Source organism: Malus domestica, chromosome 03, assembly GCF_042453785.1.
Source record: "Malus domestica chromosome 03, GDT2T_hap1".
Classification (NCBI taxonomy): Eukaryota; Viridiplantae; Streptophyta; class Magnoliopsida; order Rosales; family Rosaceae; genus Malus; species Malus domestica.
The window spans coordinates 20,437,672-20,462,449 of NC_091663.1; the positions used below are offsets into that span (position 1 = coordinate 20,437,672).

The 24,778-nt window shown below is 39.1% G+C and overlaps 1 protein-coding gene and 1 long non-coding RNA gene across 2 annotated transcripts; one reads left to right on the forward strand and one right to left on the reverse strand.

Moving 5' to 3' along the window:
* The first annotated feature begins 1,117 nt into the window (after window positions 1–1,117).
* On the forward strand, window positions 1,118–5,270 carry LOC103427256 (early nodulin-like protein 18). The gene is made up of 2 exons (XM_008365323.4): window positions 1,118–1,621; window positions 4,480–5,270. The coding sequence occupies exons 1-2, from the start codon at window positions 1,411–1,413 to the stop codon at window positions 5,004–5,006; spliced, it is 738 nt and encodes a 245-aa protein (XP_008363545.3). The 5' UTR covers window positions 1,118–1,410; the 3' UTR covers window positions 5,007–5,270.
* A 9,850-nt stretch (window positions 5,271–15,120) lies between these two features.
* On the reverse strand, window positions 15,121–17,885 carry LOC139194232 (uncharacterized). The gene is made up of 3 exons (XR_011578991.1): window positions 17,305–17,885; window positions 15,910–16,010; window positions 15,121–15,637 (listed from the first exon to the last, which is right to left on the reverse strand). It is a non-coding gene; the product is annotated as an uncharacterized lncRNA (long non-coding RNA).
* Window positions 17,886–24,778: the final 6,893 nt, after the last annotated feature.

Here is a 24,778-nt window from a genome sequence, read left to right on the forward strand (position 1 = left end):
AGCCCATTTATGTTTCACATCAGCACATAACAAATTTTTTAACATAATTACGATGGAATGACCACATTGATTTCATATATTTATTTTCAGGAACTAAATTGATCGATTTTCAATTTTAGGGATCATTTTGATGGTGTGGATCAATTTCAGGGACCATATTGATGGTGTGTCAATTTCAAGGACTATCTGTGATAAAAAGAAAAAGGATTTATATGACCCATTTATGTGCCACATCAGCACATAATAGAATTTTGGACACCTATTTTTAAGGTTAAGGTTGTGATAAAAAGAACGACCACATTGATTTGCGACACCTATTTTTAAGGACTACATTGATTGATTTCAATTTTAAGGACCATCTATGATAAAAACCTATTATTATTTAATCACACACGATTATATACAATTTGAGGGAAAAAATGAGTTACTTTTTGTCAATACATCATAGTCTTTCAACTTGTATTTTACTACTATGAACTCAACAATAACTTTGGATAATTTTAGGGATATGTTATCCACACATTATTTTTTATTTCTTACACACATTTTAAATTTTTGATTGTTGGATTGGATGAGTTGAAAAAGATCAAAAGATATAAATTAACAAAAGAGGTGTGAGAAGTAAAAAGGGATGCGTGGATAGCACACCCCTAGTTTTATCATGATTGAGTAAAGGAAAAGGATCATTTTCCTGGAGATCCGGGGGATCACCTGATCATGACCGTTTATCGTACATTGTGCGGTCAGAAATCATTTTAAATAGTACTTAACGAAAACTGATCTCATGATGTACGATAAACGGTCATGATTATAAGATCTGCAGATCCCTAGGAAAAGGATCCGGCGAGGATCCTTTTCAAAACCACACAATACAAGTCAAATATAAGTTTATGTTAATTATGCCATAATTTTTCACTTGGAATCCAAATAAATAAGGGATGTGATATCCACACACCCTATTTTACTTCTCACACACCTTTTTAATTTCTGGCCATCGGATCGGGTGAATCGAAGAAGATCAACGGATATCAATTATCAAAGAATTTGTGAGAAGTAAAATGAGATATGCTATTCACGCATCCCATAAACAAAAACAAGATCGCACTATGCATTACTTGAGACTTGAGATTGGAATTTGGAACCGACAGAAAGGCAAGAGAGTGAAACCTTTTGGTAGTTCCAAGAAAAGTTAAGGTCATATACGTACAATTATACGCACCAGCTGCTGGCCGTAGCTAGCTGGCAACATGACAAACATTACATACAATCGATACCCTTTATTCTTCAATATAACCTTAGCCTCTCTCTCTCTCGATCGTCAGTCATCACTTGGCTTCCAATCTTCCAATCTTCCAATCAATCCATCAGTTGGGTTCTCTCTGTTAGTTGTCACAAACTCCAATAAGGATAATGGAGTTATTAATATTCCTACAGAGAAAGTCCAGCTGCAGCAGCTTGTGTTTTCTTCTTCTTCTTCTTCCTCTTGTGTTTTCGTTTTCAGGAATATCAGTTGTTGAAGGTTACAAGAATTACACAGTGGGGGACTCTTCCGGTTGGTACGCAGCTGTTAACTATCAGAAATGGGCTGACGCCAAGACATTCAGCTTGGGAGATTTTCTAAGTAAGCACCACCTTCCTTCCTTTTTTTTTTTTCTCTTTCCTTCCATAATTAGACACCCTTGTTTTGCTTTCCATGGATCTCCTTTGTTACCTAATCTCAATTTTCCTAACTCTCTACGATTTATTTTATTTTATTTTATTTTTTCTAACACCATTGAAAATTATAGAATATTAACAACTATTGTTAAAGCTTCAAAAAGTATTTCATCATTCCCAAATTATGTTTATTTTTGCATTTCTCTGCAATAACTAATAAAAGGCAGTCATGGATGCGTTCATCGTTTCTTGAGTATTCTTTTTCTGAGATATTTCTTTATTTAGTTTGTCGAAATTTCGTGTGAAGAAATTAAAGAACTTGAGGTGTTGTACAGTAATATTTCTTTTCTTTTTTTTTTTAATGGATTTTTATTTCCTGAGAAATTTATTCTACTAATCTCCAAAATTAGTAAAGTCTATGAAGGTTGAAATGTTTTTGTGAATCTTTTTTATCTTTGAAAAAGTTCATTTTTATTTTAAGAAAATAACTAGTCAATTCCATTTTGGTGGGCAACGTAATTAAAATCCCACATCAAGTTTTACCGGATCCCTAGAAGATGGTAGTGGAATTGCCTCACGTTGCTCTCCCAGAATAGCATGGAGGTTAGTGGAAAAAGCAAAGTTCAAAGAGAGACGTTTAGAAAAGCATATCCTAAACAAAACTACCATGTGTAGCGTACTTCCACGTGTGGCCAAAACTAGAGTTGCAATCAAGTGCACAGACTTTTCTGTGAAACCTTGTGTAATTACGTTGGCCGAAACCCCTGTGCCCTTCCTTTAGTTCCCTACCAACTAGCCAACACATCACATGGCACATGCATTAGTGTACTAGTACAACCACCATTTTATTCTCTTTGATTTCAGTTCTTTTGATTATCCCCCCAACCAAGAGAAAATTTTCATTGTGAGTGAACATAAATGGTATCACATGTCATTATATAAGTGGAGGAACATTTTATTTTTAAGTTGTTAATTTTTTAAAACAAGTATCTCAAAATTTATATAGTGACCGTAATATAACACACTGTATTCTTGAGACAGTAAAAAATCTCTCACTAACCAAGTCAAAACCTATTAAATTATTCTGGTCCAATCAAGTATTAAAGTTCTATATATATTATATTCGTGCATATATATATATATATACATTTATTAAAGTTATTTTCATTTTTCATAATGCATTTTAGTGATTGAATTGTTCATATTTAAAGTTCATATGCAAGAGTTAGTCTCGCAAATAATCATTCAAATGGACACTTTAGATGCGGTCTTTAGCTATCAATATTTTTTTACTAAAACCCTGTCTGTTTTTAGTTTTTGATTGAAGTCCCTAACATTAATGTAATAGTGTAAGTTACTATTAAATTAAAAATTAAAAATTGAAATTTGTATTTGTTTATATTAATGAGATTTTAAATATAACCCATAATTTGTGGGATTAAAAATAATAAAATATAAAAATTATACTCTCTATTATATTGTGTGTGTGTATACATAATTAACAAAAAAAAATTATTGTACCAAAACATGGATACATTCTTCAAAACACAGAAAAAAGAAGAAGATATAAAGCTTAATAACATTAGTAAATTTCTTCGATTAAACTTGACATAGATACAGATCAAATCAACGAAAAAAGAATGTACACATATAAATTTAAAAATGGATTAAATTTTTTTCATGGATTTTATATTAAAAAATTGGGTACATTTAATATAAAAAATTTGTACATTTTATATTAAAAAAATGGTATATTTAAGAATGGGAACATTTAAGATTAAAAAATTTTATATTAAAAATTATATGAATGGGTACATTTAATATTAAAAAATTGAGAATCTTTTTATAAAAAAGCTAATGGGTACAAACTTATTCTAATTTATTTATTTATTTTGGAAATGTTTGAATTGAAAATTAATTAGGAGTTTAATAGAGGTGTGAGTATTAAAACCCTAAATCAATTATTAATTTTTATTTAAAAAAATGCAATAAACATGTAAATTAATTATCACATTAATGCTGGGAATTTCAATCAAAATTTGAAAACTAATAATGTTTCAGTCAATGAACATTAGTAACACCGGATACTAATTTTTCCTCATTCAAATCCTAAATGTACACAAAATCATGACTCATTAGTCAAAATTGTAATGAAAATGCCGAGACAATCTAACAACTAAACAATTGTTGGTTTAGCCGATTATTGGCATTTTTGAAAGAAGTTTAAAAAGTGAACAATTCAGAACTATGCATTGAAAATAGGATGATCTTTACGTAGAAACTATATATATATATATATGTGTGTGTGTGTGTGTGTATAAATTTTTTGGAACTGATTTAGTAGAAAAAATATTTAAAAAAAAAATTGGTTTACTCAACAAAAACATAATTGGTAAAAATGTTACATAGAATATGCAAACGAAGACAGGATGTTTTATAGAGTGTACAGTCATTGGTAATCCAGAGCTGACACGTTCACTTTGGTATGCGTATTTATAACATATAATAATTCAATTAGTGTCCTGAAGGGCTGCAACTGCAACATATAATACCTGAAGAATATTATATTCTGGTAAATATGAACAACAAGAACAAAAATCTTTCGATTGTATTCGGTCGGGAAATAATATGTTTATGCATTAATTTTGTTGAAGTGTTTCTTTTATTCGAACAATATTCTAATTCAATCTAAAATAGTTAACTGTGAGAAAATTTGAACGTTGGTTATGAAAAAGAGCGTGCACATTATTCTAGTTAATATAGCTTCGCTCAGCTTTATATATGGTTACTAAAGTGTTGATTATAGACGTACTTGTTTTGCAGTTTTTAATACGGACACCAACCACTCGGTTGTGCAAACATATAACTTGACAACCTACAAGCTGTGCGATTACAACGATGCTCTAGAAAACGATACGATGCAATGGTCGGCCGCGGACCCGTCAAACATGGCCATACATGACGTCTCAGTGGCAGTGCCTTTGGTAAGAGAAGGGATGAACTATTTCTTTTCAGGGGATTATGATGGCGAGCAATGCAAGAACGGACAGCACTTTAAGATCACCGTCTCTCACGGACAAGGTTTGCCAAAGAGTTTACAGAACCCAGCCGTTCAGTCCCCAAGCCCAGCAAGCGGTCCCGGCCGGCAGTCTGCAGGTGATGGCGACAATGATGATGGTTCTGTCCCAGATACCATTGTTCCCGCCAGTTTCGACCATCCCAAAGAGGATGACACTGCCACTGGCGATCATGATAAAGATTCATCTGGATCACTTTGTGTGAAGCACAAGCACGGGTTGCTATTTAGGGTTTTCATTTTTTTAGGGTTTCTCTACTGCTGCCTCTGGTGATCTGCTAGGCTGCTAGCTGATAATTTTTAACAACTTTTTATATATCCTTGATTATTTTTTGCTTCTCAGTTTCATTTCCTTTTCGTTTTTGCTGTTTGTGTACTCTGTATACTGCGCGTGCTTTCTTTTGTTCAGTCATTGGATTATTTTATTGTAACAAATTAGTAGGTAAAAGTTAAAGCATTGGCCTCTGAGCATACTATCCATTAGATCTGGTTTGTGTAAAATCTTATTGTGAAAGTAAATGGATTATCGTTGGAATCACTTAGTTCTCAAGTAACTTGTTACTTGGAGCACAAGTAATCTTTATTGGGAAAATATGATTCATTGAATGAACAAATGAATAAGATTACATCTGGAGTATATAGACAACTCATTTACACACTTGTAATATAAAACAGAATACTCTAGCTAACTAACAACTAACATAACCAAAATAACAAGCTTAATATTATTAAGATTTATCTCCAACATAATTGTAGACATCGAAATTTCAGTAAATAAATGTTGACCGATAAATCAAAGTGTCAACGCTCATGTATTACATAAATTTTACACGTAGCGTGCGACTCAACGAAAATTGAAATAAGTTGGAAAAGTCATCAAATAGGACACGTGTCAACACCTGGCAGAAACGACCTATTTCATCTGGGATATTATATTCAAAATTAGGCCTTGGAAAATTCTATAAATACAAGCCCATTTCATTCATTCGGGGGAACCAATTCATATTACACCTTGAAGCTCTGAAGCTCTGAAACTCCGAAGCTCTCAAGCATCCAGGTTCCCGACGGCCCTTGAAGAAAGTGTTCTTCGTTCATCGTTCTTCCAAGATCAAGCCCCAACGGCCCTTTGGATCAACAATCATCCACCAATTCAAGATCAAGCCCCGACGGCCCTTGAAGAAAGTGTTCTTCGTTCTTCGTTCATCGTTCTTCCAAGATCAAGTCCCAACGGCCCTTGGATCAACCATCCACCAATTCAAGATCAAGCCCCGACGGCCCTTGAAGAAAGCACCATCGTTCATCATCCGTTCATCCAAGATCAAGACCCAACGGCCCTTTGGATAAAAAACGTCGACAAATCCACACATCCAACCGTTCTTCAAGATCAAGCCCAAAAGCCCTTGAAGATCCGTTCATCACTGTTCTTCAAAGATCAAGCCCAAAAGCCCCTTTGAAGATCCGCTCAAATCCACCTTCAAGATCAAGTCCACGGCCCTTGAAGGACGTTCATCCTTAGATCAAGCCCAACGGCCCTTTGGATCAATCACACATCCACAAAAACACACCTTACAGAGATCGAATCAGAGGATCAAATTTAAGAGAGATTGTAACCCGAAATCATCAAATACAAATATTTTGTTTGTGCACGTTGTTCTTGTCTCTTTCGTTTCAGGAATTTTCCGTGTTCACAAATTGGCACGCCCAGTGGGACAATCTCTGCCTCTCATCTCTTTCTCCGTTCAAGAAATTCAAGCGCACTTCCAAAATTAATGGCATCAAGGAAGGCGCAAACTGTTCCCGCAACCGGCGCAAAGAACAAAAGCGTCCTCGTCGCAACTGGTGTCACTTTAGGCATCACGACTCGAAGCATGGCAAGAGCTACTTCTGCCGCCTCTTTCACCTCTGCATCAACTCTGCCAAGGGAACATAAGCACCCAAGGCACGAGCCTTTGATCACCTTAGCCTCACTAAGGGCACCAAGGGGGGAAAACCCAAGGAAATACTCCGAATCCATGCTCTCTGATGCCGATTCAAGCGACAGTTCAGCCATGCAAGTCATGACCATTTGAGCAACTTCAATCGATGAGCAGCTGGCTCAAATGAATGAAGCAATCGCAAGGCTAACCCGAACTGTGGAAGAAAAAGACTTGCAAATTGCAGCACTAGTCAACCGACTGGAGGCACAGGACGGCGATAAACCCGACCCAGAGGATGATCCACTAAAGGGAGGAGCTGGCGGAGACGAAGAACCCCCGGTGAAGAAAATCGATGGGAAGCCGGAGCCCGACCAAGCAGCGGCACTCATGGGATCTCTTTCTATCCAGCAACTGCAGGAGATGATCACCAACACCATCAAGGCACAGTACGAAGATAGCTCACATACCTTCTTGTTCTACTTGAAGCCCTATTCCAAGAAGATTGATGCCCTAAGGATGCCAAGGGGTTATCAACCACCAAAGTTCATGCAGTTTGATGGAAAAGGAAACCCAAAGCAGCACGTTGCACATTTCGTCGAAACTTGCAACAACGCGGGGACGGAGGGAGACTACCTTGCCAAGCAGTTTGTGCGCTCGCTGAAAGGAAATGCCTTTGAGTGGTACACGGACCTAGAGCCTGAGTCCATCAACAGCTGGGAGCAATTAGAGCGGGAATTCCTCAACCGCTTCTATAGCACCCGCCGCACTGTGAGCATGCTAGAGCTAACGAGCACAAAGCAGTGGAAGGACAAGCCAGTCATTGACTACATCAACAGATGGCGCACTCTAAGCCTCGACTGTAAAGACAGGCTCTCGGAAACCTCTTCAATCGAGATGTGCATCCAAGGCATGCAATGGGGTTTGCAATACATCCTTCAAGGCATTAAACCACGGACCTTCGAGGAATTAGCCACTCGCGCCCATGACATGGAGTTGAGCATCGCCCATCATGGGAAGAAAGAACCGATCGCCGACTACAAGAACGACAAAGTTCTTGGGACAAAGGTGGAAAAGGCTGCATGGAAACCCACCAAGGAAGCGATGACGGTCAACACAGCTCCCGTCAAAATCTCCACATGAGGCAAGGCGATTCAAACCGAAGCTTTTCGTGATCAAGAGATGCGTAGACGCACTTTGAAGGAGCTTGAGGATAAGATTTATCCATTCCCCGACTCTGATGTGGTTGCCATGTTAGAAGACTTGCTGGAAAAAAAGGTGATTGGTTTGCCTGAGTGCAAACGGCCAGAAGAGATGAATCGCACTGACAGTCCAAGGTACTGTAAATTCCACCGCTTCATCAGTCATCTGACAGAAAAATGTTTCGTGCTGAAAGATCTCATCATGAAGCTGGCTCAAAAAGGAATCATCGAGCTAGATCTTGACGATGTGGTGAAGTCAAACTACACCACCTTCACTTCTGGCTCTTCCGACTCAAAGTTTTCACCTCAACCGCTGGGGGCATACTCCAAGATAAGCAAAGTTGAAGGATGGACTCAAGTCACTCCTAAGAAGTTGCACAAGAAGCATACGTCTCCTCCACAAGTTCGCCAATCGGAAAGGGGGCAAAGCAGCTCTTGTCAACCTTTAAAGCAACGTGAACGTGTTGAAGATGATGAAATTACGACACAAAGATCGTCTGTTGCCATCACGATGCGTGATTTCTTGCCCGAAGACTTCTTCAATCACTCGGTCAAGGCTCATTGCTATGAAGATTGTGAGGAACGCCTCTCCAAAATTGCTTGACAAATTCACCAATGCTCTTTGTTCTCACGAGCCTAAACTGCACGAACCAAGGCTCCTCGCCTGCACGAGCCTAAACTGCATGGCACAACGCTCCTGATCCGCACGAGCATAAAAGGCGACACCAACGCTCCTGATCCGCACGAGCATAAAAGGCGACACCAACGCTCCTGGTCTGCACGAGCATAAAAGGCAACACCAACGCTCCTTGTCTGCACGAGTTGAAACTGCAAACGACACCAACACTCCTTGCCTGCATGAGTTAAAACTGCAAACGGCACAAAAAGAAAATACCAAAAATATGTATGTATTTGAACTACGTTACGACTTGATCTCTTCTTTGGAGGGGTACGTAGGCAGCTCGAATGTTCAATTTTTCAAGTTCAGTCACATCAAAATAAAAAAAAAATGTGTTTTATTAAATAGAGTCAATTTTATTACAAAAAGAAAAAAAAATGAATACATATGTTATTATGTATTTACAAAAAAAAAAAAAAAAAAAAAAAAAAAAAAAAAAGGAAACATATATATGTCTGTCTCGGCCTAGCAGCAGAAGGACATGTAGACGAACAACAGGTTCGTCATCGAGCACAGGCCCAGGAGCCCAGAACCGGTTGATGCCATTAGATGCAGCCCAGGCCCTTCAAAACCATAGACCAAATCCGGGCCCGGTTCTCAAAGCCCATCTTCACTCGTCTCTCCCTCAACACCCAATCGGATCTTCCTCCCCTCAATTGAAGAAGTAGCAGCCATGCCGTCGCAGGAGTACATGGAGCTCGATCAACTTGAACGAGTGCAAAATGTACAAGACCGAGTCGGTCGGCGAGCCCACTGGTGAAGCCGCCGTCGATTTAGACTGATAACAAAAGGTACCAACCCAATCTTGACCTTCAAGCACCTCCAGATCTACACACCATCTCCTCTGCTCTCTCTCTCCCTCAGTTGGAGGCCATGGCGTCTCGTAGATCCCCGGTAGTCCTGGTGATCTTCCTACTTCTTGGCGATCTTCCTACTTCTCGTCCATGGCGGCCCTAACCCGCCTATCAAAACCCTTATTCTCATCCGATCTCGGCGACTCGGGTTTCGATTCTGGTTCATTTGGTGAATTTGGATCGACGAGAAGGACCGTGCTGGCTCTGAAATCGGATCCACTGAAACCCCGACTGGACCAGATCCGGAAGCAGGCGGACGATCATCGGACCCTAGCCCTAGCGTACGCAAGCTGTGCGCGGAAGCTGAAGCTCGAGAAATCGAAGCTGGTTCGGGTCTTCGTCGATCTCTCACGGAACTACTCGGATCTCATGAACAAGCCCGTCGCATCTGTGAAGAAGTTGTCTATGACTTTGATTCAATCCCCAGACTTACCTGTGTATGCCGTTGGAGATGAGAATCGGCTGTTGCAAACTATTCTCGACGTTGCCGGTAATGCTGTGAAGTTCACAAAGCAGGGCTGTATTTCAATTACAGCATCTGTTGCGAAAAAAAAAAAATCAGAATCTTCAAGAGACTGGCAACCACCGGAGTTTTATCCAGCTTCAACTGATGGTTACTTCTACCTACGAGTTCAGGTCAAGGATTCTGGCTGTGGGGTTCTCCCAGAAGATATTCCTCATCTTTTCACCAAGTTTTCTCAGCCCCGAAATGGATCCAATCAAATTAACAACGATGCAGGACTTGGACTTGCCATTTGCAAACGGTTTGTAAACACCATGGGAGGTCATATTTGGATTGAAAGCGAGGGTATCGACAGAGGGAGCTTGGATGGCTTGATGTCGTTCTCGCAGATATTGAATCTTGCAAACAATGAGAGGACTGATGACAAGTATTATAAAATGATGAAGCTGGACGACACTGAGATGCCACCACAGAAAGGGCAGGACATGCAAAACACTCTGGGAATTGGCGGCGACTCCATTGGGATATCCACGGAAAACCCGAGCGGTGGTTTGGCTGTTCACCATCAGTACTACCTTGGTGCTTCTCATGGGTACTTGTCATCTCTTGCAGGGCTTCAATCTCTGAATCAATCTCAGCCGTTCAATGTTGGGGGTGGTCATGATCCTGCCTCGAACATGAGCCTGCTGCAGGGGTTCAATCTCTCAGCTCTTGCATGGAATGGTCAGATGGTTCAGTCGCAACCACAGCAGCAGCGCAATGAGCGGCGGTGTGCAGCAATCTCTGGCAGCCTGCTCTTCTTCACCACCGTTAGCTCTCCCCTTCTGCCCATCAGTTCCAAGCAGCAACGGCGACGGCAAAGTCTCCGACATCAAGGTTGCACCGCTCTTCTCTTGCCTCCTCCTCCGTCTCTTGCCTCGCAGCTGCCACCAACTTCAAAGATCGCTGTCAAACGACTAGCCGGCCGAGAAGCTCTTCCTCAAACTCCAGCTCTCCGTCCGTCTTCGTCCTTCCCTACAAAATCCCTCAGCCAAGCATCCTAATTTATACAAAAAAATAAAAAAAATAAAAATAAAAAAATAAAAAAAAAGTGGTGGAGCAAAGCAAAGTGGTGCTGTCACCACGTGAAAAAGGGGGTGCATCAGGCACCATGTGCAAAGAAAAAATAAAAGAATAAAAAAAAAATATATATATATAATAATTGTAAAGGTTTTGGGTGCTCCACTTAGCGTGTTTTGATTGTTTTAAAGTCAAGCTGGAAAGAAGGAGAAATAATATAAAAAAAAAAAAATTTGGTGGAGTCTTGGTGCCCCTGGCACCATGTGAAAAAAAAAAAAAAGAATGGTGGATCAGTCCACATGAAAAATTAATATGTATGTATGTGTGCATAATATATGTATGTTTACAAAAAAAAAAAAAAAAAAAAAAAAAAAAACAAACCAATGCATCGAGAGAAATAAAGTCCGTTTTTATTTATTTCTGGAAATTTTACATAAATTTGCATTATACATACTTAAAAAAAAAAAAAAAAAAAAAATTTACAGGAGGGGATTTTCAAGGTTGATCAAATGGCGCCTCAATACTCGGCGGAGCCCCAGATCGAAGAGGCACCATAGGGTGATTATTCAGAGCCTCAGTACTAGGCAGAACCCCAGGAGGAGGAGGCACCGAAAGTTGATCATTTGAGGCTTCATTACGCGGTACAGCCCCAGAAGACGAAGGCAAATGCTGCTGGAACAAACCCACAAACCTCTGATGATCAAGTAAAATCTGACCATCAGATTCCTGCATCTGGTCAATCTTCCTCTTCATGTTTGTCGCATAGCTATGTGCGAGTTTATGCAATTGTTTATTCTCCTGCTTGAGCCCTCTGATCTCCTGTTTGAGACTCGTCACTTCGGCCGCCAATGATTCAACTTGACGGGTGCGGGCAAATAGGCGTTGGGCCATATTAGACACGGAACCTGCGCATTGCACACTGAGAGCCAAAGAATCCTTAACAGCCAACTCATCAGATCGTTTGGCAAACAGTCTGTTATCTTTGGGAGTGACAAGGTTCCGGGCCACCACCGCAGCGGTCATATCATTCGTCATCACCGAATCCCCAACGGTAAGAGGACCAGTAGGGGATATGAAGGATGGGCGCCATATGTTGTCTGGAGAAGGCGGGACTGCCTCCTCACCAAAATTCAAGTTAAAACGACGGTCGGAGGGTCCAGACATTTTCAAAGTGTTGAAGAAATAAGAGGTTGGACGAACCAAGATCTTAGAAGTGCAAGAAAGGAGTTTTCACAAGCGAAGTGTGCTTTGAAACGAACTGCGTGCCTCTATAAAATCAGCACTCGACGGCATTTCAGAGATCGAAGAGGCGAGCTCAGAATTCGAAGAGGCCATTTAAAAATCGAAGAGGCAAGCTTAGAAATCGGAGAGGCATCTTGCTTTTCCAGACGCGTCAGCACCTATCACACGTAAACTCAGCTTTGCGGAAATCACGGGTAATTTGTCGAAGCGCCGATCCCAGATATCGAAGAAGTGCCAGTTTTTTTTCAGCCTCGTCAACACTTGTCATATGCACCCTCAACTTTGCGCAAATCACGGACAATTTGTCGAGGATTTTCGGTGAAGGAGAAAGCACGTGAAGTTTACTGTTCAATCATCCAACGGTTGCCGACACGAGTGAAAGAATAGTACCTCTACAGGTATTAAGGTACCTCCTATAACTGTCCACCTTCACCTTCCATAGCAAGGCATACATACAGAGCCTTTCTTCATCTCCAAAAATGTTTTCCCAACGAAACCTCTCGAGTCATTTAGTGTTCCTTATTCCTTGGGGTACCTCTGCAAGCCAATGACTCCAAAGCAAAAGTATCTCATATCACCAGGGTAGAAAGCAAGAGTATCTCATATCATGCACTCTTTCTGTCCTTTCCTTTGTCCTTGTTCTTACCTGCAAAAACAAGGATAAAGAAAACAATATGCCGGAACCTCCACTCAAACTCGGGTAAGGAACCGACTGCTTGGAACCCTTCCCTGATTGCCTACCTAGCACTGCTCTCGAGTACTCGTCTCCCACTGCTGCTGTATTTCCAAAGAAGTTGCCACATCTGCCTGGAGAACAGATAAGGCAAGTGAAAATGATACCTTGCAGCATGTGAAGACAACGTGCAGAAGGAACAAGCAGAGAAGAATGCGGTCTGTACAGTCAACTCAGCAGAAGGAGTCCGAGCTGAAGAACTCGAGAAGCTGCCACATCTGCCTGAAGAAACAAGCAGAGAAGAATGCAGCCTGCACAGTTAACTCAGCAGAAAGAGTATGAGATGAAGAACTCGAAAAGATGCCGCATCTGCCTGAGGAACAGATAAAGGAAATGAAAATGATACCTTGAAGCATGTGGAGACAAGTGCAACCAAGCACGTGCTGATTCATCCGCTACTTCGTCAAAATCAAAATTATCTCATATCATCAGGGTGCAATCACTCTGGACGGTGGACTCGTTTTGACCCTCAAATTCTTGGGTCGACTTGCTAGGCGTTGTGAGCTGCATATGCCGTTTCACTACCCTTGAATCAAATCCTTAAAGATCAAGTCCCCAACTGGAAGAAGAGTTCATCAATCTTGAAGATCATACCGTTGACCAAACTGCTCAGGTGTGAATTAGAAAGATTGAACAGAGCAACAAGTCGTCACCTTCACCTCGTGCCTGCTTGTCATGTGTTCGAGTCAACCTTCAAGAATCAAGCCTCAAAGGCCTTTGAAGAAGTTTCCAGCCAAATTCAAGATCAAGCCTCGACGGCCCTTGAGGAAATCACAAGTCTGATTCAAAATTAAGTGTCTACCACCCTTGAATCAAAACCTAGTTCAAGAATAAGCTGTGGAAAATCAACAATTGGAGGAATCCAGAAAATCCTCCAACCCAGTTCAAGATCAAAGCTGTGGAAAGTCAACAAGCGCAACAAATATGTGCCGATTCACCCACTACCCAAGCCAAAGATCATCTACCACATGAAGCTCCTTGTGGTCCAATTTCAACCTTCAAGATCAAGCCTCGACGACCCTTGAAGAAATTTCGAACAAAAGTTCAAGAACAAGCCTCAACGGCCCTTGAAGAAATCTCAAGCCCAATTCAAGATTAAGCCTCAACGGCCCTTGAAGAAATTTCCAGCCCAATTCAAGATCAAGCCTCGACGGCCCTTGGATCGACGTCTACAGTAAGGGACTTCAAAACGCATCTCCTACACGCGACAAGCACATGTACACAACGCGCCTTGAAGTGGGGGCATTTGTAGACATCGAAATTTCGGTAAATAAATGTTGACCGATAAATCAAAGTGTCAACGCTCATGTATTACATAAATTTTACACGTAGCGTGCGACTCAACGAAAATTGAAATGAGTTGGAAAAGTCATCAAATAGGACATGTGTCAACACCTGGCAGAAACGACCTATTTCATCTGGGATATTATATTCAAAATTAGGCCTTGGAAAATTCTATAAATACAAGCCCATTTCATTCATTCGGGGGAACCAATTCATATTACACCTTGAAGCTTTGAAGCTCTGAAACTCTGAAGCTCTCAAGCATCCAGGTTCCCGAAGAATCAAGAAAGCCTTTTTCGTTCATCGTTCTTCCAAGATCAAGCCCCGACAGCCCTTGAAGAAAGTGTTCTTCGTTCATCGTTCTTCCAAGATCAAGCCCCAACGGCCCTTTGGATTAACAATCATCCACCAATTCAAGATCAAGCCCCGACGGCCCTTGAAGAAAGTGTTCTTCGTTCTTCGTTCATCGTTATTCCAAGATCAAGCCCCAACGGCCCTTGGATCAACCATCCACCAATTCAAGATCAAGCCCCGACAGCCCTTGAAGAAAGCACCATCGTTCATCATCCGTTCATCCAAGATCAAGCCCCAACGACCCTTTGGATAAAAAACGTCGACAAATCCACACATCCAACCGTTCTTCAAGATCAAGCCCAAAAGCCCTTGAAGATCCGTTCATCACTATTCTTCAAAGATCAAGCCCAAAAGCCCATTTAAAGATCCGCTCAAATCCACCTTCAAGATCAAGTCCACGGCCCTTGAAGAACGTTCATCCGTAGATCAAGCCCAACGGCCCTTTGGATCAATCACACATCCACAAAAACACACCTTACGGAGATCGAATCAGAGGATCAAATTTAAGAGAGATTGTAACCCGAAATCATCAAATACAAATATTTTGTTTGTGCACGTTGTTCTTGTCTCTTTCGTTTCAGGAATTTTCCGTGTTCACAATAATGATTTATAATACTACCCTTAATAACTGACTGAGGTCTTTGAAAAGAAAGTTTGTCTTGCAGGAAATGGAATTTGAGCTTGGACAGAGCTTTAGTACATACATCAACAATCTGATTTTGTGTACAGACAAAATGAATTGAGACTTCTTTGGCTAAAACCTTTTTGTGTAATGGTGATCAATTTTGACATGTTTGGTTCAAGCATGAAAGAGAGGAATTTTATCCAAAGAAATTGATGATACATTGTCACACCATAATTGAAGAGAATATGGAAGTTTGAAGCCAATATCCACCAACAACTTACAAATCCATGAGATTTTTGCACCAATGTTAGCCAATGATCTATATTTGGCTTATGTTGATGCTCTTGCCATTGTTGGTTGATTTTTAGCACTTCAACTGATTGTGGAATTTCTCAGAAATATGCAGAAGCCTCCGGTGGACTTTTGTCAATAGAGCAGTCTACCCAGTCTGCATCTGAAAATGCTTTGATGCAAGGAGTTGTGGAACATTCTGAAAACTAGAGACCAAGATCAATAGACCCTCTGAGATACCTTAGTATTATCTTGACTGTTTGAAAATGAGATTGTCTTGGACTATGCATAAATTGGCAGACAAGATTTACAAAAAATGATAAATTTGGTCTAGTCCAAGTTAGGTGCTGTAAAGCACCTACTAATGATCTGTACTTGACAAGATTTTCCAAAATAGGAGTGACACAATATTTTGCACCATCCATGTCTGCCTTCTTTAATAAATATGGAGTATACTTGGTTTGAGAGTTGAAAGTACCTTTTAAAGATCTCTTGTCTTCAATACCAAGGAAATAATGCAGGGACCCAAGGTGTTAATAGGAAATAGAGTATTTAGTTGATAAATGACTTGTCCGCAAGCTTGAGATGAAGGGTCAGTGACATTCTCAGTGACAAGAATGTCATCAACATAGACAATAATGAATACCAAGGTAGTATCACTTTTTACAACAAAGAGTGATCAGATTGAGATCCAATAAAACCAAGTGATAATAAAGCACCATGTAATTTATCAAGCTTTGGGGGATTGTTTCACTTCATATAAGGATTTGTGCAATTGGTAGATTGTTTCAGTTCATATCAATTTCGTTACCCGATTGAGTTGCTAAAATCTAGGTACGATCCTAAGGTTTAGTCTTTCACCTTCGTGGATAGGTTTGAGGTTCCCAAGATAAAGTGTTTGGTTCTTGGTTGGGCAAATTCCTAATCAGTAAACTTTGTAATTAAGCTTCTCAATGACGTCAAAATTGTTCAATATGAGGCAAGGAAAACTGGTGTAATACTAGAAAGTGGGTCGATGGTGTACTTCACTTCACAATTTGGTGATATCCCCAGTAAAATTTTGGGAAATGAAGCCAAAGATATTCGTCCTTGAAACGTACCATACCACTTCATTTCCTTACGACACATACTAATAGGTTTTCATGGCTTTCTCGATACTCAAATTGCTCTTACAACGGGAAATTCACTTGTGCTTCAATTCTAATGTTTGTCGATGGAAGTGACCACAAGGATGAATGGTTGAGAATGTATTGATTACCTAGATGGGTAAAACAATTAACACAATTGCGAATTTACTGTCCTCCTAAAAGGCTTGCTCCTAAGTTTCCATGATTTTAATTTCTTTGGCTTAGGTAATCACTATTAATCAGTCTATCAGTCGCGCCGCTAATTAACACATTTAAGATATTTTGATATTGTTCATTACCCTGAACCTGTGAATCAGTGTTCTGGCACAAAGGTATCACTCTCAGATACTAGCATGTGTCTGGTATCAGAAATCATACATCCTGAATTCTGGTTGACAGCTTCTGGATATCTGACAATATCATTAATTAGTAGCGCCATCGTAGGCTAATTAGATGTTAGAGTCAGCTCGGGTGGATGGTTTTGCACGATTGGTTAGGAATTGGTCTTAAGAGGTGGTTTCATAATTATAACAACTCGTACTTTGGTGCCTATACTCATTGAAATGACGAGTACAACACCAAAAGAAATTTTGGAAACTAGTATTGGTTGGAGTGTTCTAAAGTCGAATAAAGGAATTTGCTAATAACATACTTCCCAACAGGTTTAATGAGATTCAATCTTTCTCCTAAAGATCTGAAATTATAACTAGTGCTTTTGAGAATATTAGGACATGAACGAAGATTACCTTTGTGGGAAGCTTTGAGCTTTAAACGTGCTACCATTGCCATGGCAGAGGCGTTGGTTTTGGGGTTCTTACGGAGGAGATGCTTGTGGTCGTGCTGCTGTGTGAGAGAAGGCCTCGCACGTGTGTGTGGTTGAACGGCTGAGGGTGAAGAGAGGGGAGGAAATGAGAGAATGAGAACTATTTTTCATTTTAAAGAGATGAGGTCTGAGAGCAAGAGAGAGAGTGAGCGTTCTTTTTGATATTAAAGAGAGGGACGTAGGGTTTCTCACAACACACAATCAGAAATGGGAGATCTTTTACCTTTTATTTGGAATCTTAAGGAGTGGTGAAACGGATGCGCGACACGTGTGCCCATCTTCAGCTTCACGTGCTACCCGAGAAGGATAGTTTTGCATTGGCGAGGTAGAGAGCCGTTGGCCCTGGGGTAATGACTGACAAAGACTGAGGACTGATAGAGATTTTTTTTTTCTTCTGACATGAGAACTCGCAAACGTCATTTTCAAATTCGCATGCCAACTGCATGCCATTCAACCATCTCATGGAATCCAATGTTACTCTTGGCCTTTGTTTTGTAGGATGGGCTCAATTCCGATTGCTACATAATTGGCCCCGTGTGTCATCTTGACCAGGCCAAGGTTTGTCTTGCCCAATGGATTTAAATTCCAACCTAGGTGTGTCAATTTCTTTTATTTCCGTTTTTGGTTTCTTTTGAGTTTTTTTTTTTGTTTTTATTTTATGTTTGCTTTCTTATAATTTTGTTTTTTAGGGGAGTTTGTTAGACTTCGATATTAGGTTGCTTGTGTTTTTTTTTTAATTTATTGTGCTTTTGTTTTATTTTCCACACCTTGAGGACAAAGTGTGAAATCAGTTTGGGGGTGGGAAAGTAAACTTTTAGGATTTTAATTTTTGTGTCAGTTAAGAATTTTTATTCTTTGTAAGTTAATATCCATAGATTATTTTAAACGTTAGAACAAATGGACATGGTGAAGATTAATCCCACAGTAGAGTCTTTTCTATTTATCGTTGCTTAGACACTAATTCATGAATTATACTTTGAACTTTGCACATCACACCAACATGGTTTGTGGGGAGTGAGATTGAAACACTTACTTTTAGTCTAAGTTTATTTTTAATTTTTGTTTTAAGTCAAGTCATTTATTATTAATAAAGTAATAATTGTCTCACCCGAGGTTTTGCCTAGTAACCGGGCCAGTCCTGCCTAATCAGCAGTGATTCTCGCGTCAAACGGTAGATTTTTGGCATGGGGCAGGGTGGTTAGTTGCTTTCGTAGCCTTTTCAGCTCGGGTTAATAAGTCCTTAGGGGTGTTCTACACCTAGTGCCCTAAAACCCTAGTGGTTTGGGAGTCATTGACCTAAAGCTCGCTACATGGGTTGGATCGAAAGCTTAAGTGAACCGACATTGCACGACCGCTACTGTTATTGAAAAAAAAAAATGAAAAAGAAAAAAGAAAAAGAAAATTAGATATATGTGAAGTTAGTATGTGTGGAGTATGAATAAAGAAGACGAGAGGTGATGGTTTTAGTCGAGTCTCCTTAGCTATGTTGGTTCACTTTACACCAAAGGAAGTTTGTGAATTCTTTTCTAATTGATTCTAAATGGCTTAGACTATGTGGTGGGATTAGTTGGAACTTTTGAAAAGATGTTCTGATTTTTAACATGTTCTATGGATTGCAACTTCGAAGGTGAATTTTTTTGTTAGTTAGTTCAGTTAAGTCTTTAGTTTGTTAGTTTTTATTTTTGTTTGAGTCTTGTTTTGCTTGAGGACAAGCAAAAAGCTAAGTTTGGGGGTATTTTGATGAGTAGATTTTATATTATATATTTTACCCTATTCTTAGTATATTGTGGTTAATATTTTGGAAGAATTTTGATACTTTGAATTGTATTTTCAATATAGGACTTTTGACTTCCTCTAGAGAAAAACAGAACCAAATGGACGAATTTTGGAGTAATTCTAGTTGGAGGACGTTCGTGAGTCACTTAGCTTGATTGTATCAAAATTTGGGATTTTTCCACAAAGCGGTTATTTTCTGGCGATAAAATAAAGGAGCGATGCGCAGTGCTGGAAAATGACGTTTTTGGGCTTAAATTGTGTTTTTGGAGCCTAAGATGACCTCGGATGAGTTCGTGGCCTTTTGGAGAAGTGTTCAGAATATTCCAAACATTAAATCCAGCTATATTAGGCCAGTTTTGGATCAGCTTATGGGTCCAAAACGTGGCTGTTCAGATTTTAGACGAATTTTACCGTTTAATTTAGGGTTATGTTTCTTATTTTTATTTTATTATTAATTTTAGTTATCCTAGGGGGAATAAAGGACCTGTTTTTAGGGTTTGTGTTGGGGGCTTAGCAGATATATTGCTTGGTCGTCTACCGTTTTTCTCTACGCTTTATTTTATGCAATTTTGAAGACAGAGAGAATTGCTAGGGTTTTGGAGATTTTCTACTTGAATGTGTTTTCAATCCTTTTCTTAATAATATTTTTTATGATTTCAATTATGAATATGCATAACTACTTCCTTTTGCTAGGGCGAAGCCTTGAGCCTTAGCATGAATATGTGATTTTTATTTAATTGCTTATGATTGATTGCATGCATACTTTGAATTGTTAATCACCAGGATAAAAACTATCTAATTGTCTTAATGCCCGATCACCATTAGGATCTTTAGAAAAGTAATTTGATGCAATTTTGGTTGGAAGGTTCCCAGAAATTGAAGCTGGCTTCTTATGATTAATAATTGTAATTTCACTTAGGATGAACACCATGTCTTAAGGGTTGCATGGTTTTTCAAAGGATTTTCATAAAGCATAATGAGTCTTTCATGTTCAGATTTGATCCGAACGTCCGGACGGGTTGCATGTTAGATATACGTTCTATGGAGGTTCCAAGTAGAATATGAATTAGGAAAATCTAATCTTCAAAGTGGCATGTGTAGATCATAAGTAATTGGTAAAAGTTCATAGGATTGCTAGGTGATGGTGAAACCCTAGTGCTTTCTTAATTTGATTTCTCCCAAAACTGTTTTCTTTTCCTTCTAGTTTTCAATATTGCAAATTGCTTATTTTAATTAATTAATTTCGTTTTTTATTTTAAGTAGGTTATAAAATCAATCACCTCAATTTCTACTTTACAATAACTAATTGGAATTTGGTTTGCTTCGAATTATTTAATAATCCCTGTGGAGAATGACCTTACGAGATCCGTTTATACTACAACAACCTTGTGATTCTTGCAAGTATAATAGGAGTTTTTAGCCCATTCACATGAGTAGTAAAATCCCTATCAGGGACCAAACGTGATTGTCCCCCAGATGTCCTTTCGTCGAGTGATACAACTTTAGCACTAGATGGTCGCTCAAGACATTGTTGAAATCTCGACAAAAGTAAAACTTCGTAGGAATTCAAATAGGTGGTATTCTAATGGGTACTGCCAAGGAATAAAAACTATTTATGATTTCCTATCATATAAGGGATAGTAATGATGACTGGATAGTAATTAATGGGTAAATCTTCGATGGTACATAACTATTGATACATTAACCTTGTGTCAGGGCCAACAATTCATTCCAAATCGGGATTTTTCCTTGGCAGGGAGGTTCTTTGTTTAAGTCTAGAGGCGGTCGCCAAGATGTTCTTCTAGATGGCTAATAAGTCATTCAAGTCACCCAAAACATAGAAAAGCAAATACATTTTTCATGCTCGACGAGGTGGCAAGATTCGACATTAAGTTCAAAAACCAATAATGCTTACATCATGCGTGTGATGAACGCAATACTGCCCAAACTTATCCTTTGATACCAAACTGACCCTGACCCAAAATGTCTTCTTGGACTCTGAATCGAGCTGTTCTGGCCGACACTTGGAGGGTGACGAAGCCATAAAGTGTACTGGTGTGGAATATGTGAGTAAATTTAAACCTAAAAGTGCCTAAATGGAAGAGTGTGCTTGTGAGCGGGAATAAACCCATTTCACATGTAATGTTAGAGCATAAGTAAAATACAGTAAAATTAGAATAAGACATACATTTGGGAGTACAATATCAGTGTAGCAGACGATGAACAGATAATATAATGATGACCATATAATGGTAAATCGATAATTCTAATCAACCATAACACTATTCATGGTCTCAAATATAATTATAGCATCCCATGATAATATGCATACATGTGCATCCCGCAGGATTTAGAACAATTTCGTAAATTTCATAATTTCGCTAATTCTTATAACCATTAGTCTAATCTAGGCATACGTAGGAAATTCTTTTTCAAATGTGTAAATGGAAACGAAATAAATATATAATAATTAAAAGCAAAGACTCACTCATAGATACTTGTGAGGTCACAGCCGTTCGAACTAGGGTAGCCGAAGTCTCCGATAGTAATAGCACTTAAGCATAATAATAGGACCCATTAGTAAAACTTCACTAAGACAATTAAATTTGGGGAAACGGAGTCCGAATTTGGAATCAGGGCATTGAAATACGCTAAGAAGGGTCCTGGACAAATTTTGTAAAAAGTCAACGGTTAACCCTAAAAAGTCAATTGAGCCACCCCGGCAGTAAACTACGGTATAACTTTAGAATTTCACTAAATAGATGCCAAAAATGGACTCGGAGCTTCGAAATTAGCCCAGGAGGGTTTTCAAGAAAATTTCAAAAAAGTCAACTAACGGTCAACAGTTAACTTTAACGGAATATTCCATCATCAGACGAAATATTCTGTTAAAGTTAATTGGAAAGTTAATAGAATATTCCCTCCAAATTTCAACGGGTCATGGGTTTGGATCAGGGTTTGGCTTTTTTTTTCTTTTTTGTTTTCGGTCACTTGTCAGAAACTGCAGAAATGGCCAGATTTTCTGGGTAAACTTTAAACATCGATATCTCACTCATTTCTCAACCAAAATTGTCCCATAATATGTCAAAATGATGCTAGGAAAGTGTAGAACAAGATTGTGCATGTTTGGAGTTCAAAAAGTGGCCAGAGATGGACGAAAAATGGCTTGAAAGCCGCGGAGGTCGCTGAAAAACTTTAAACATTCATAACTTCTTCAATTCTTAATCAAAATTGACGATCTTTATATGGAAATGAAGCTCAAAATGAGGAGAACATATTCGTACCAATTTGGGACCGAGTGGTGGTGATATGTGATTTTCAGGAGGGAGAGTGTGAAATCCCGTTCCTGGATTTCATTGTTATAATTTACGTATTTGTATTATTGAGATTTTATATTATTTTTGAGAATTTATATTAATTTATTTGAATTTAGATTTCAATTAAACTAGTTACGAAGAGTGAAGTTTGGAAAATTATTATTTACTGGTTGACCTTTCGAGGTCACAAGTAGCATTTTCGAATAGATCTCGAAACCACGAACGTATTGGCGAAAACCATTTGTGAGTCCAGATTATAACGGTATAATTACGGATATTTGAAGTTGTGTTATTGAACTATAGATTTTAAATCGATTAAACTTCCACAAGGAAGAAGCTTAATCAGATTTAAGCAAAAATAAGAGGACCAATTAGCTAGATGGAGAATGACCAATCAAATAAAAGGGGGGCAGGGGGAAGGTTTTTGAAAAAAAAAAAAAGAAGGAGGGGTCTGATTTTGACCCCTTTTTGGGGCGATTTCATGGAAAGCTCTTGATGAGCCCTACATCTATGTAGTTTTAGATTTTCCATTTTCTTATCCATTTTTCTAGTTCGAGGCAGCAAAGTTCCGTGGGTTTCCGGCGATTTTGTCATTTTTCCAGTGATTCCGGCAACCATTTCCTTCGAGTAAGGTATGAAACTTCATCTACTCTTCATTATCTTCAAGTTGATATGCTTGGTTTGTGATTTTGTATTCATTTTAGAGTTGGGTGTTTAGAACCCTAGAAATCCGGTTTTCTCCGGTGAATTTGGACGATTTCCGGTTAGAATTTATTGTCGGCCTAGTTTTGAAAAGTGTTTCCCTTGTTGAGCTCTAGCTACCATGTAAATTTGAGCTCATTTAGGTAATGTTGAAAATTTGGGGTTTCTAAACCCTCCACCTTGGCTACCACCGTGTGTGGCGGTGCATGGGACCATCCACGAGTGTTGTCTAAGTACCAAATACCTTCTAGTGACCCTGTGAACCTATGTCTAGCTCGGTTTCCCGAAATTCAATTTTTTGGTGTGGTGATCAAATTGGACCACCACTTGTTTGTGTGATTGATGACAATCCGATCGTTGGTTCGTCGTACAATTTTGTGAACACCCTAGTTATCAGTTGTTAGACCTTTGAGAACTTATAGATTGGAAATCCAATGTGCAGATCTTCCGGATTGAATAACCTGAGGTTGTTGACCTTAATGGACCTACCTTATCTATGGTTGACGTTCTAGTCAACGTGCTCTACTCTTGAGGTCGCTTACCTCTAGTATGTTGTTGAGGCTTGATGTAGCTTAGTTGGCTCATCACGATGATGTGTTGTTCCCAATTGATGTGTGTCTCGATATATGTATTAGTGGCACCATATTGAGTTATATTTGTTGATTAAATGTGCTTCCTATTGAATTGTTATTTTTATTTTTAGCATCGATCTATGTTTAGTAATTGTGAATCTACTGTAGCTTGGAAACGTTTATGAAATGTGGTTAGATATGTATGATGTGAATGATTGTTTTTATGACGATGTGAACCCAAAATCTTATGAGAAGTTTATGTAGAACTTTTATGCTTGTATGATAAGATAGTGGTCATGAGAAGTTGATAGTGCAAGTGATTACGATGTAAATCATAACGGATGAGATAAGGGTAAGTGGTTTGTGTGTTGATCTAATTGCACCATGTAACCGTGGTACATGGGTGGTCATTACCTAGAGCTAGAATGTGGTCTTGCTTGGTATATCCGTGATGGGGGACCATATGTATTTATGGGTGATCATGCTTGGTGTCTCTACGATGGGTGATCACTGCCTGCACGATGAGATTATGCCTATGGTTCTGCTTGGTATATCCACGATGGGTGATCACTACCTGCACGATAAGATTATGCCTATGGTTCTGCTTGTTATATCAGCGATGGGGGACCATACGCATTCTAGAGGTGATGATGATTGGTTGTACCTGCTACATTTTATAGGCGATCATATTTGGGTTGGTTCCGTTGAGTGGTCCGGAACTCAAGGTTGTTGAAATTCGTGGAGTTGCCTAAAATCCCATTATTTGGAGAAGTAGGCTTGGCCTAACTGTGTCACTCTAGCCTTAGTTTTATATATATTTGTGTTAATGGTTTCGAGAGTCTTGTGAATTGAGTTAGAAAAGATATTGGAAGTTTGAGTGACTCATTCGGGATTTTCTATGATTCGATTATGATTTCATAAGGTATGGATTTAGAAGATATGGGAATGATTGTTATTACTTGATCAAATTAATTAATTAATGCAGCTAGAGAATGGTTTTGTGTTTCGTTGGCTCTTAAATATGATATGT